A 13,717-nucleotide genomic window follows, 5' to 3' on the forward strand; every position below is an offset into this window, starting at 1 on the left:
AAGAGTGCTGTAATAACAGAAAGCAATCCTGTAAGGCCACGGGGTCGCTTGTCAACAATGTACAGACCAGTGGTCGTAATCCCCCGGTGACCCATAGCAAATGAACCCATAGCAGGACCACTCAACCTAAATTACCTCCTCAAACACAGCCATATAACCTAGCTACTAGACCATTTATACAACCCAGGAAGATCTGTCTTGTCAGCCCTCAGTGGCTGCTATGCACATTTATAATCAAATTGTGAGAGGTTGTAAAGTGTGACAGATAGCTTGTGTTGTGTGAGGCTTGATTGAGGGTAATGTCAACCGATATAAATGTCTTTCTGTGAAGGACTCCATGTGAACAAAAATAGTAATACTTGCACGAATACTTTCATTATAAAACTGTCATTCACAAAATGATTACCTTCCACAGATTTGACATTTTTTGCTATTAACTATTGGGTTCATGTTTAGCTGAACAATCTACACACATGCTCTAAGATGCAGCACTGCCATAAAAGTCTCTCAAACTGTAATAACCTATCATCCTTAGCAAATGGCGTGCAAAAATAATCATTCAGAGGAAAAAAATCTTATGCATGCCGCAGATTTGTGCAAAAGCGCATAAGTGAACAGCTAACCAATCACCATTACATTTACCAAACCCTTCAATCATCTTGCATAAACATAAATGTGACAAATTTAAGCCTCTTGGTGCCATCTGCTCTAACTTCATCCCCAAGCAGGGAAGACATTCATCATATTTCAGAAGAGATCAATAGGAATGAACTGTGGTGCTGAAAAGATCAATAGTCATGTGTTGTAGAGCTAAAAGAAGATGAGACATGACAACACTGACAAAAGGTCTGATACCAATTTAAGTTCTCTTCATTTAGATGAACTGCAGTAGATTTAGAGCACTTCCCTTTTCACATTCAGTACAGTTACACACATCAATTAAAGGCACATCACATTTATTTTCTTTTACACTGCAAACTGCTCTGTGTATGCATGCTTTCTCATACTTCTGATTGAGATCAAAATGCAAAACAACATAAACGACCCACACTAGCTGTCCCTCAGGCAGACATTACTTTGTATGTAAAGCACAGTAAAGAGTATGGCCAAATTGCCAAGAGTTAACTTGTAAGCTCATGCTGTATCGGCGCCCTCTTGGCCTTGAATCAAGTGGTTTTCGGTTTAGACAAAGGAACTGTCAAGAGCCACGGAAAAGGATTTAAAACAGAAGCTTATTCACAGATAAAAAGCCTAAAAAGAGATTTTGGGGCTGCTAAAGAGGCAGAAATAAGACTTCTCCTGGGTGCTGAGACTGAGCCACTGAAAGAGAAAAGAGAGAGACAGAACGAGCCAGATTTGGGGTTCTGTCTAGAATACTAAGTATAAGGTAATAATACCTGCCTAAATGGCAGAGCTGGTTCTAATCAGCACACTAATCCACCTGAGAGTACAAAAGGCCATGTGTGTCAATGATTGCAGGAACACTTTCAAAACATGTACACACACAAACAATGTGAATACTCTCCTGCGCACACCTACACAAACAAGATACTAACACACACCATGGGAACATGTGGACGCACTGCCGTAAGTGTCTAAATGTACCCTGGCAGCTAGTAAACACTGACAGACATATCCCAAAAAAAAAAGAAAAGAAAAGAAAAAAAAAGAACCTCAGTCACTCGCTCACAACCAGGTAGAGAGGAGTGTAATTTGTGTGATTACTGAGTGGTCTCAAATTATGATGTCCTGCTGTTGTCCCAACTGATTCAGAGAATAGCCCTGACCTTTCATTAGCCCACAAAAGTGAGGCCCTGCTCAGTTTGGATGAAAACATTCCTCCCTTGATCAACATTTTAGGAGTTGCAAAGCACAATCTTTTTTTTTAAATCGCTGTCTGCTATTTAGCATGCTTCGTCACTGGCTCAACAGAATAGCTACACAGGCCTGACGCAGTGCATCGCCTCCCCATGAAATCAAATATCTAACACCTTTTGAATAAAATAGTGTTTCTGTTTGTTTTCATCCCATTTACTCTATTTGTGTTCCAAAAGGTTTTTAGCTCATCTGGAGCAAAACAAAATGCTGGTGGGGGGGATGTCGAAGACAAATTAAGTCATTACTGCTAATGCACTGCAACGATATGGAGAAGATAGAAGCGGCACCCCAACACAGGCTCTAGGTCAATTTAGAGAAAAGGCTTCCAGTTCTTAATGAATAAAACAAATAACTCCTTGTACTGATGACTTCTTTCTCTTATCTGTTGCTGAGCAGGAGGGCTGAAATGGGAAGAAACCCCACCATGGCTAACATTATGATTCTGCAGAGCTAAAGAAAATTAGACTTCCGCTGTGTGACTCATAAGTAGAGCAAGCGGGCTGGTAAATGATTTTTTACACAGAAATGACTAAGCATTTTACTATTATCTTTCCAGGGCTACATCAATATAATAGCATATGGATGCACAGATAAACACAAATGTTCATCTTTGTTATAAACACAATAAACTCTTCTATTTTTGGTAAGAGGTAACAAAATCTACCCAACATGTCCACTAAACTGGGCAGCGCAATTAAAACAGCAGGAATGTGTGCATATCCAGTGTTTTTTTTCTTCATCTACTTCATCAACATGCAAAACCCAGAGGTAAAAGAGAGACTGGAGGAAAACAGCACATAAAGTACAATTTTGTTTTTTTGTCAGAGGCCTTTGCCACAGCAGAATCAATCTGTTTTTGGGAGGCCTGCATATTTGTTTGTGCTCCCAGTGTCACAATTTTCCCTGTAGGGATTTTTTTTTTTTAACATCTGACTACATCTGGGTGGCCTACATTAACTTTTGGATGGGGCTCAACAGCGATACTGGTTAGTAATACTCAAAGGAGACAATTACAACAAGAGCTATTCCTGTTCTCTCACAAACAAACAAAATTGGTGAAATTTGATAGAAATATTTAGTTTCCCTCCTTTCTAAACGCACCATGAAGTTGTGATGCACTTTTGCCTGAAAAATAATCTGACTTTTTTTGCAACAAGAACATTTGTTTTTGACTGAGTTCCATATTTCTTGAATCTGCTGGTTACAGGTTGCAAACTCAAAGAGCTAGCTTTCCTGTTTCAGCTAAATGTTAGCCTTTGTCCTAAGCTAACCCTTTACGAAAGTTCACATAAAAGTGTTTTAACTTTAAAACTCAACTTTCAAAATACTTTCACTTTGGGAAAAAATACTCCATCAAACTATTTATTAAGTTCCTGTCAGCTATTTAAAAGGTTTTAATTCTTTAAATTAGTTATGCTGCAAAAGACTACAGGCTAGCTCCAAGCTAGCGTCTCTTATGACTAAACAAAATACGTCTAGAGAGTTAACCTTTCATTTTAACACCCGATTAGGACAGAAAAATAGAAATGTCTCCAATTAAAAAATTTAAATAAATGAATAAAACAAAACAAATAAATAAAACTGCAAAATACAAGCTAAAAATTCAAAGCCTGTACCCATAAATTATTTCATCCTGTGAAAAGCAACAGATGGATGGCTCTATTTTTGTTTTTTGTTTTGTTTTTCTACATAAAAAGGATGCACCACTTTGTTATTGTAAATTCTTATCTATTCATTCGTTCTTTGAAGAAACTTCTGGTAAAATTCCTAAGACTCCTGTCACGCTGCTGAAGGAGCAAATGGTGATAAACAACACTGAAATGCACCGTCATGCCTCCAGATCACTCCATTTTCAGTTTTATAACAGAGCCACAGATGGCTTCATAGTGAAGAAGAGGGAGGGCGGAAACACCCAAAATTTAAAACATTTTTTTACTACAAAACTATAATAATAACAAAAACACTAACTTTATTTTAATATTTCTATTGCTGACAATCAGCAGGAAAAAAAGTAGTTTTTGCTGCAGCCTGCAGAAAGAGTACAAAGAAAGAGCAGGAAATGACAGGCAGAGGGAGAGATGAAGCTAGCAAGTCAGAGGCAGAGACACAGATATAGAGATAGAAGCCATTACATTTTTTTAATGCTCTTTCTCCTGTATTTCTTCCTTTCACAGTGCGGTGGAACTTTGCTATGAGATGGCAATTGCTGCTGTGATTGTCCTCCATGGGAGAGTAGAAAAATCCAATTTCATTGATATACAAGGCGAAAAGAAAAAAAAAAGAAGAGAAGAAAAAAAAATCTTTTCGGAAAAAGATGAAATTGAAGCATGGAGGAGAAAAAAGCACCACTCGAAAGGGAAAAAAAGACTCAAAAATGAGAGATATAGAGACAGATGTGATGGGGGGGGGGGGCGCAACAAGATGTGGTAGGGATAAAAGAGAAAAAAACATTGGCAAGTTGATTGTTAAATATGAGATTGTTTTACAGCGAGGCAGGTATTGAGTGAAAATGTAATAAATATATAGATATTGTTTTCAGGGGCTATTTGGTAGCTCTGGCCCCAATGAGCGGCAGCATTGGAGGCAGCAGGCTGAGCTGTCTGGGAGCCTGGTGATGGCCTGTCACTGGAAGCCTCTCTGATGAATGGCTATGTTAGATTGGAACAGACATGTAATATATATCAGACTTATATTCTCTCTCTCGGTTCCTCTGCCTCTTTCTCCTGGTGTTCGAGATTCTGGGGGAATCCAGAGGTAAGCAAGGAATTGAGAGGAGACAGAAGGGGGCGTGAAAAATGTGATGGAAGATAATGGTGAGCAAGCAATATATTCCAAGTGAAAACTAATTTTTATGCACTCTCGGTAGAAAAGTGGTTAAAAAAAAAAGAAGCATTGGGCTTTCACAGCTACGGTGTTTGCAGACTGGAAAGTCCAAACTTTGCATACACAGCCTTTCTGAATGTCCATACTTATGGTAGAAGATTCAAAGCACAACGGACATTTACCGTTTTATACACAAATTACACAATTTTTCTCACCTTGCTCTTGAGTTATCGCATTCACAAGGTTTTTCAGAAAACTTGACCTCTGACCTTGAAGTCAAGGTCAATGGGATTCGAACTCATCCGAGATTTTTAGTAGAAACACCTTCGGTATCAATTTGAAAATCCTGTCTCCTCGAGTTATCACATGCGCAGACTTGTTTGTCAACACCACCAGGTGGGGTGACGTCAATACCCCTTCAGCCTTTTACGGATAAGGTGTAATAAATAATAATAATCAAGAAAAATATATTATCTACATTGTTACATACTTATTTTTAAATAGTGTTTCTTTTTTCACATAAAATGATGATTAACAATATTTTTCACCATGAATAGCTCAACTTCTTGAACATTCTCTATAAATCTACACAAAACTTGGTCAAAAACCATTAAAATTGTTAGAAATGACAAAGAATGACAATTCTATCTCCTAACACAATAGTAAACTGTTTTCTTTAAACATATTTTTGAATTTAGATTGTAAATGGGGCCAATCATTGCTGTTTTCCATAGTCAACCCCTTCAGGTCCATCTTCTATTGTGCATGTTCAGTTGTTTTAAGTAAATACAGAAAAATGGCAATGAACTTAAATCCCAGGGTAGCAATTTTAAATATCTTATTTCAAAGATGATCAATTTTTAAGAATTTATAATGATAAAAGCAGAAAATTCCCAAATGTAACCAGTTGAAACTTGAGAAATTTGGGAATTTAACTGCAATTCTAAGCAGACATATCACAGGGCAAACACAACCTTTGTCTAGCAATACTGACTCTAGTGTTCCCTGCCTACAATACATCCTTGTTGCTCTGTGTATGGCACAAGAAAAACTTAAACCAATTATATATAATAAACGGCAACAATATGAACTATTTATGAATACAATGCTTTGGTTGTTCAGCAGTTTTACACTTAATTGAATTAAATATCTCTTTGCTTGTTTCTAAGCTACATATTCCTGGTTGCTATTTCTTTGTGACACTGTTCTGTTTCTTTCCTCAAATTTACTCTTTGTACTGTGTATACATATTATAAGCCTTCATCTGGAGTGGACACTATTAAGCAAGCACAAAATACAATGAGTGCACAGGAAAAGAACATGCCAAAAGTGATTTTGGCTCACACTGATTGAAGAGCACAGGGAATGAAGGGCGGCTAGATTCAGTGCCAAATGGGGCACTGAGGCCAGAACAAGAAAAAAAAAAAGAGCATTGTTAACACAGTCCAAACAAACTACAACCCCTATGGAGCTCCAAGCCGCTTGATACACAGTAAGACAACATGTGATATGCCAACCAGTTACACAAAGGAGTACAAGATCACACAACCAGACACAAAATACACACATAATATCTACTTATGTTGTAAATTGCCTCCATATGCAATAAGGGAAAATCATTTTTTAATTTTGTAAATATATCACTTTCTTAGTTTTCATTGACCCTTCCGGCTATCCGGGTTTCCCATTTCTCCCACTTAGCTTCCATTTTTATGCTCCACTCACAGCTTGTAGTGGTCGTTTTACCTTTATCATACTTGTCCTTTAACATTTAGAGGAAATACTCATTATTATACACTAATTAAGATTCTTAAGAAAACTAAGAATCACTTTCGTTTAAATTTTTCTCTTTCTGACTTCCATGCATTATGTGTTTCCTTGGTGTCTTTCCACTCTGTCTTCTGCCTCCTTTTGATTCCTCTGTTTCTCTTGGGGCTGCAAAAGTGATTTGTTGACACGTTGATCTAAGGAATATTGACCAGAGGCCAACATGGTTGATGGATGACCAGTGTCGAGAGTTGATAACAGCTGTGTTAGTTGGGACGCATCACTTCTTACACCTGAACTCACATTTGCCCCTTTTCTATATGATGCACTACTGTCTCCCTGTGCACTGATATAATAATGCACAAGGAGCTAAACAGCGTTCAGAATTATATAACTAACATTGTAATCTTACTGGTTTCTTGACAACTGATCAATAAATTTACAAACTGCATAAACATTAGCAACCTTTCTTCAATCATAATGCATCATAGCAATGAATTATAACAACTGCTCTGCTGTTTGCAAAGACATTTGTGCCCTTTAACCAAGAAAAAACTATTTCATGTTATATTTCTTGTATTCACGTCTGGCTTTATGAACAGCATCACCTTAGCGCCTTCACAGTTGTGTAAAATTTCCATTTTGCTTCCACCGTAGAGGCCATTTGACTTTTTAACCCTTCAAAGGGGAGAAAACTCCTTCCCAGCATGAAGGTGTCAATTTAAGCACACTAAATAGGGCATTATACCCTTCCTGAGATATACTTATGATTTGAGAGCCACATGAAGGTATTCTTTTTAGCACACTTTAACAGGGCATTTGACCCTGGTCCCCTGCCTTGCAGGCATCTCTCACTGGGACCAGCATGGAGCTGCCATTTGAAGTGCGCCAAGCACGGCAGCTGACCCATGTCCCAATCCATAGGACACTAGTTTACAAGGAACATCAGGGTAGTGTCATTTTCGAGAAACGGGAGGACACATGCCGGGATGAATTAGATTTAACCCTTTATCTGTTTGGCCCAGGCACGGAGGTTGAAATTTAAAGTGAGAGCCAAAAAGGGGCAGCAAGACAATTACAGCAAGGCAGCCAACTAGAGACCGAAGGACAGCAATACACACCACACTGGGGAACGCATGCAGAGTTTAAGTTCAAGGATGATGACAAAAACAGTGGGGCAGTGGGATGAAGAGGAAAAATAAATGTGACCGCTTTGGCTGAGCCCAGTAGGGACCAGGCCCACTGTGTATAATGGTCGAATTCAGAGTTCGAACATGTGTGCCCTTATTTGTGCATACACTGGTATGTGTGCTTCTGTATGCACTGCAGTGTGCTAGTGACTGACTGTTTCGCTCAGTGATGTAAGTATGTAAACTTTTACCCAGGAGAAACTATTGCAGCACATTATGGTGCAGGTTCTTGAAAACAGCAATGACACCAGCTCATCTGGTGAGCATGCAATGCAATATTTCATTATGACTTTGCTTTGTGTTGTGAAATAGAAAGTTGTATTTTCTGTTAGCTTTCATGCTACTCTATTATCCATTACTATCTATTACTCTATTATCCATCTCCTTATTTTTTACTTTATTCACATTCTTAAATTATTCTTAGAGTTATGTGAATGTTCTTGAGTTTTGGATTTAATCACCATTTTCAAAAGAAAAATTGCCCCGTCATATTGTAAACTTTTTTAAATTTAAACTTAGGAAACCTTGACAGAAAAACAAGCTGGATAAATAAGTGTGTTTCTCCAATTTCAACTGAAAATTTAGCTCAGGGAAAGGTTGTAAAAGTCAAACTCATTAAAAGTGATACTTTAAAAATAAATAATTACCGAAAGATCAATCATACATCTAGTTTTGTGAGCGATCATACATGCCAACTATGCCCATTTTTCAAGTTGGTGTAAACTGCAAATTACTTCTTACCCTCTCCTCCAGCCGGGCCACTTGCTCTCTGTAAAAAGCATCCTGCTTCTTTAGATCTGCTTCCTTGGCCTCCACCTGCTTGGCCTAAAGAGAAGGACAAAAATTAGGTGCTGAGCATGGCCAGTTCAAAGAAAGCATAACACACATGAGACAAGCAAGCATAAATACACATTAAAGGCACCCATAATGAGAGTTTAGTGTTTATAGTGTGAATATAAAGGCAACACAAACTCTTGTTTTTGTTGTACATATAATCCAAGAGATATCTCATTATAAGATTAAGAGATGCATTTCTGCATAATAACTGTGTAAAATTACAGAAACTGTTCTGATAGATCACCACCCAGACTGTCCTGGATTTATACAACATAGTTTTTATTAATTGATGAAAACTTTCCTTTTTCTAAAAACCTAAATTTCTATAGCAGAAAAAGGGGGAAAGGGGACTTTTCTGCCATTTAATTGTTTATCTATTACTTAACTAGTTTGGTGTAGTATGAATGACTGTTGAGGAGGTCTTTAGGAGGAAAAGCTGTAAAACCTTAAAAAGAAATGCAATTAGAAGTCCAAAACTTTATGCCCGCCTTCATACTTCCAAAGCCATTTAGTGAGCCAGAATGGAGTCACCGCCAGGCTGATTATAGCCCTCGGGCCTTATGTTTGACACCCCTGCTCTACACATTTTGTGCACTGTACTCACAAACATAGATGATTAAAAAATTGAAAATGGATTCAAGACCAATTACAGTTGAGTGCATCCTACTTACCATAATAATTACTGCAAACTGGACACAGAAATATGTGGAAATTTAAAGTGAAAAAAACAAACAAACCCTAAAGTCCCTGCAGTGACATTACTTGAGTTCACTATAAAACTTTTCAGAATTGTTCCAAGAGATCAACTTCATCCTATGATAAAATATTTCTATCCTGATAGGAGCAGTCACTTCCTGGTGAGTCAAATGCATTGGCTTCACAGTCATCAGATCTCAACACAACTGAATACCCATGGGAGATTTTGACTGGCTTGATTGGTTTGTTTGACAGTACATTTCACCACCTTATTCAAAATACCAAATGGGAGACTATTTTTTTGGGAAGAATAGTGTTTCATTATTCCAATAGAACTTCAAAGACATGTAACCTGCCAGAAGGACAACCATTTCATCTACCATATTATGGTTGAGTGGCTACATGAAAGCCATTTTTGAGTAAAATATTCCCTACTTTGAGTTTGGAAAAAGTGTTAACTGAAAAAAACTCTTAGAGCATAAGGAAATAGATTCTGTGGTTTGATGAGACAAAAAGTCTCTTTGGTCAGAAATGGGAAACAACATAAGCCTGCCAACTTACTACCACCTTTTCAGTGAAGCATGGAGGTGGAAGCACCACGCTATGGGCAAAATACCTAATTTAAATGCTAGTGAATATTTTCAGAGAAACCAGAAGATGGCAATTCACAGACATGTAATACACAACCTGGCAGAATTAAGAGGAACTCCCAAGAAGTGTTAATGAATTACACAACTAAATTTGTTGGCCAAATTCAGGCGTGCAAAGCCTGCAGACACTGAACCAAGAATAATCTCAGTCATTTTTACAAAGGGCCTGATAAAATGCACTAAACTAATGCCTGGATACTTTTGTGAGAGATTTCATGTTTTGCATAGATTTGCAAAGAACATCTAAAAACATATTTTCCCTTTGGTATTATCAGTGGATTCATCTGTGCACCAATAGAGGTAATGGTGATTTGTGCATATATGCTTAATGTCTAAAAGAAACACACCTGTGTGCACATATGAATACGACTTATAATGCCTTGCCAGGTACTGTAGGTGTTTCTTTGTCCTCTTGTGTTAAGTCTCTGGCTAAAATACTATCACACCAAGAAGATAAAATCAGTTTTCACTGCAAACAGGCATCACAATCTGGCATATATATTTACAAAGCCAACCTATCTTCACTGTCCTCCTTTCTACTGTGACCTTCATTAAACAGTTGGCTCAAGTTCTATGTTATATATAGAAAAAGATAAGACCTGATATATCAGTTTTTAGAGAGAGGAAAAAAAGAATGTGAACCGGTGACTCAAGCAAAATGATAAATACTGATGGCATTTTTATTAACCATAAAATAAAGCACAACACAACTATCTGGACCACCTATTTTGATTAATGGAATTACTTATCATCATTAACTTGCCAAAACCGATAGATATGTTAACAGCCAAGGCTATAAACTGTGATGAATTAAAATTAATAGACCAGTTCCAAGTGGATGTTATATCTAGTAAATAAGATACAATTTTTAAGATGTATAACATGCTTTTAGAACAAATAACTTTGCTAGGAAGTAGTCATCTAGAGTTTTGTTGTTTTTTTTGGAGTAAGAGATCTGCATCAATAATTGTTGGTGGAAAGACAAATCAAACATGTCGTATAAGCTACACGGGAAAAGAAATTCTCCACATGATCATGTGAGAGAGAAGTGTCACTTTAAGGTGAGGGTAAAGAGTTCTAGACTTACCTTCCTTCCAATCTCCTGAATAAAAGAAGCATTGAAAAGAAACAAGAGAAAGAAAAAGTGAAAGACTGAGCAAAAAAAACATACTGATTCATTCATGAACTTCTTCAAAGTGACATTTGGGGAGTTTTAGTATTCAGAGACTAGGAGTGACTGGCTGCCACACTGTTCTGCCTGAATACTCACACTTCGTCCTCTCAATCTTCTTTCTCACTAGCATAGACACAGACATAGAGTCATGTGAAAAAGAAAGATTTCACAGGACTTTATGTAGCTTCCATAGAAATTATGAAGGTAAGTAGCAGCCAGGTGCTGCTAATCAAATGCACTGATGATTAATGAATCATCAGTAAGTGTAAGCACCTGTATAAAAGCACAAGTTTTGAGTTTTTTTTCCCAGTTTGTTGGCCTCGACCATTCAGGTGTGTTTTAACATAATGCCAAGAAGAAAAGACTTCAGCAATGACCTGAGGGAAGCAATTTCTGCTGCCCATCATTTTAGGAAGAGTTCTAAGGCCATTACCAAATAATCTGAAGTCCATCAATCTACAAGTAGGAAAACATCTCAGCAAATTCATCCCAAAGTCAGGCCATGCAATGCAAAATTGCATTTGAAGAAACCACAAGACCTCTGGAACAATGTTCTCTGGACAGACGTGACCAGAGTGGAGATGTTTGGACATAATGCATAGCACCACGTTTGGCGAAAACCAAACACAGCATATGAGCACAAACACCTCATGCTAACAGTTACATGATTGGTAGCTGCAAAACAATCATGACCTGCTCTGTATAACCAAAGGCCGACTTAATGATAGCTAAAGCTTGGCCGAAATAGGGTCATGCAACAGGACAATGACTCCAAACACAGCAGTAAACCTATAACAGAATGGCTGAAAAAGAAAATCCAGATATTGCAATGGTCCAGACAAAGTCCAGACCTGGCAGGACCTTAAGAGCCCTATGCATAAACAGAAGCATGGAAACCTCAATGAACTAAAGCAATGTTGAAAAGAGAAGTCACAATGATGTGAGAGACTGAAAAATTCATGCAGAAAATGTATTACTTCAACCTCATTAGTAATAAGGTGTACTTAGTTTTTCAAAGGCCTGTATGGAGTTCTGTGAAACCTTCTTTTTCACATGACTGTAGCATATAAGAATAAGCCATTCAAGTATGAACATATGCATGGCTGCATACATTCTAGCTCAAACATAATAGCACTGCTGAGGACTATTGAAAAAGCCACAGCACAGATGGAGCCTTGAAGCATTTCCTTTAAACAATATAGAAAGTTGAAGGAAACAAGTAGGAAGAAAATATAACGTATGGAGAAAAAAAATTGCCTTTCCCCATCGAGTCTCTGCTACGCTGATAACCATCTGTGTTCTGCTCAACACACTGCAGGCGAAGCTGCATGCTCTATGCATTGTGATGAGGAGCAGCGAGGAGTCTCAGAGTGGGGCTGTCCTCAAATGAGACGAGTGGGGGGAAGTTTCAAAGTCAAGCGGATGCTCCAAGCTTCCCTGCTACACACAAGATAGAAACCTTCCCACACAGCCAAACACCTGCATACACATAACCATTAAGATATCTCTACAGACACATACAGGAAAAAAAAACAAAAGCCACAGCACCACATAATCACATTCCTGGCAATACTCAGCACAGCAACATCATGCCCTAGCTGCCACTGTCTCTTCTGTCCAAAGCACAACCTAACATTAGCTAGCCTTAGTGCTGTGGTCGGGCAATTGTCTCTATTGTGTGCCCCTTAGAAGTCTGAAGGGCTATTGTAAAGCTGCCTGCACTTCATGATGGAATCGAGTTGAACTTGAACCTAAATCATATCGCTGGGTGAATGTACCCTGAAGTAGACAGTTAAAAGTGTGCCATAAGCACACTACTAGTATAACTATAATGACCTTTAAACGTGTTATTGATTCCAAGCCTGCAATCGTGGCCTCTAGGATTGATTGTCAAAGATATTGAGAGACCAGATTAGGTTCATTGAGGTGCCAAAAAACTGTCTACTGCCAACAGCTCAATTTAGAATGAAGAAGAAACAAGGGATGGTGGGATAGAGGGAAACAGAGAAGAGAGGATTGGCAGGGGGGCTGTGTACTGTCACGAGTGTGTCCAAACTCAATGTTACGCTGGTAGGTGGTGACTAAAGACTTTAGCTTTGCAGAGAAAAGACAAAACATGCAGACGCCAAGACGCAAACAATGGCTCAGACACTGATCTGTAACGCACAAATCATCACACACACACACACACCCACACCAGCCCGAGCAGCTGTACCCACAGAGAGATAAATGTGTGCTGAGGGCGAGACTAAAGGGGTCATTAAAAGAGGAGAGGTTGTGACAGAAATGTGTACCCAGGGATTTTCTTTCTTTCTTTCTTTTTTTAATGTGTATGTGTTTGTGAATGTCTTTTGCACACATTGGCTGGTGCATGTGTTCAATTTTCATGCGAGCTGGTTGCCTCTCATTTTTTATTATACACACACAGGCCCAGACACACCGACACACACACACACACTCTGTCAGGATTACTTCTGACTGATTAATCCCATTCAGCAGACTTTAAAGATAATCTAATCATACTAAAGGCCAAACAATAGGACAGACTTCACCACTGCCCATACACCTTTTGTTCCCCTATTGAAGAGGCGGTCACGGGTAGAGGAGAGCACGGGTAAGAGTTGGGGGAGGAAGAGAATGAGAAGGGCAAAAAAAATTAAAGTAAACTTGAAAGTGAAAAGAAAAGAGCGAGATAAGAGACA

The 13,717-nt window shown here is 38.4% G+C and overlaps 1 protein-coding gene across 5 annotated transcripts in view; it reads right to left on the bottom strand.

The window, feature by feature from the left end:
* chchd3a (coiled-coil-helix-coiled-coil-helix domain containing 3a) overlaps positions 1-13,717 on the bottom strand; it is a 76,208-nt gene that overhangs the window by 23,533 nt on the left and 38,958 nt on the right. For 3 of the 5 annotated variants that reach the window (XM_063500690.1, XM_063500688.1, XM_063500686.1), the window contains 2 exons: positions 10,929-10,943; positions 8,400-8,483 (listed from right to left, as the gene is read on the bottom strand). In XM_063500690.1, the coding sequence (XP_063356760.1) occupies positions 8,400-8,483; positions 10,929-10,943 (99 nt within the window). The remainder of the gene's footprint in view (positions 1-8,399; positions 8,484-10,928; positions 10,944-13,717) is intronic. The other 2 variants (XM_063500689.1, XM_063500687.1) reach the window with 1 other exon arrangement.

This window comes from Pelmatolapia mariae, linkage group LG17 (assembly GCF_036321145.2).
Source record: "Pelmatolapia mariae isolate MD_Pm_ZW linkage group LG17, Pm_UMD_F_2, whole genome shotgun sequence".
In the NCBI taxonomy this organism is placed as follows: domain Eukaryota; kingdom Metazoa; phylum Chordata; class Actinopteri; order Cichliformes; family Cichlidae; genus Pelmatolapia; species Pelmatolapia mariae.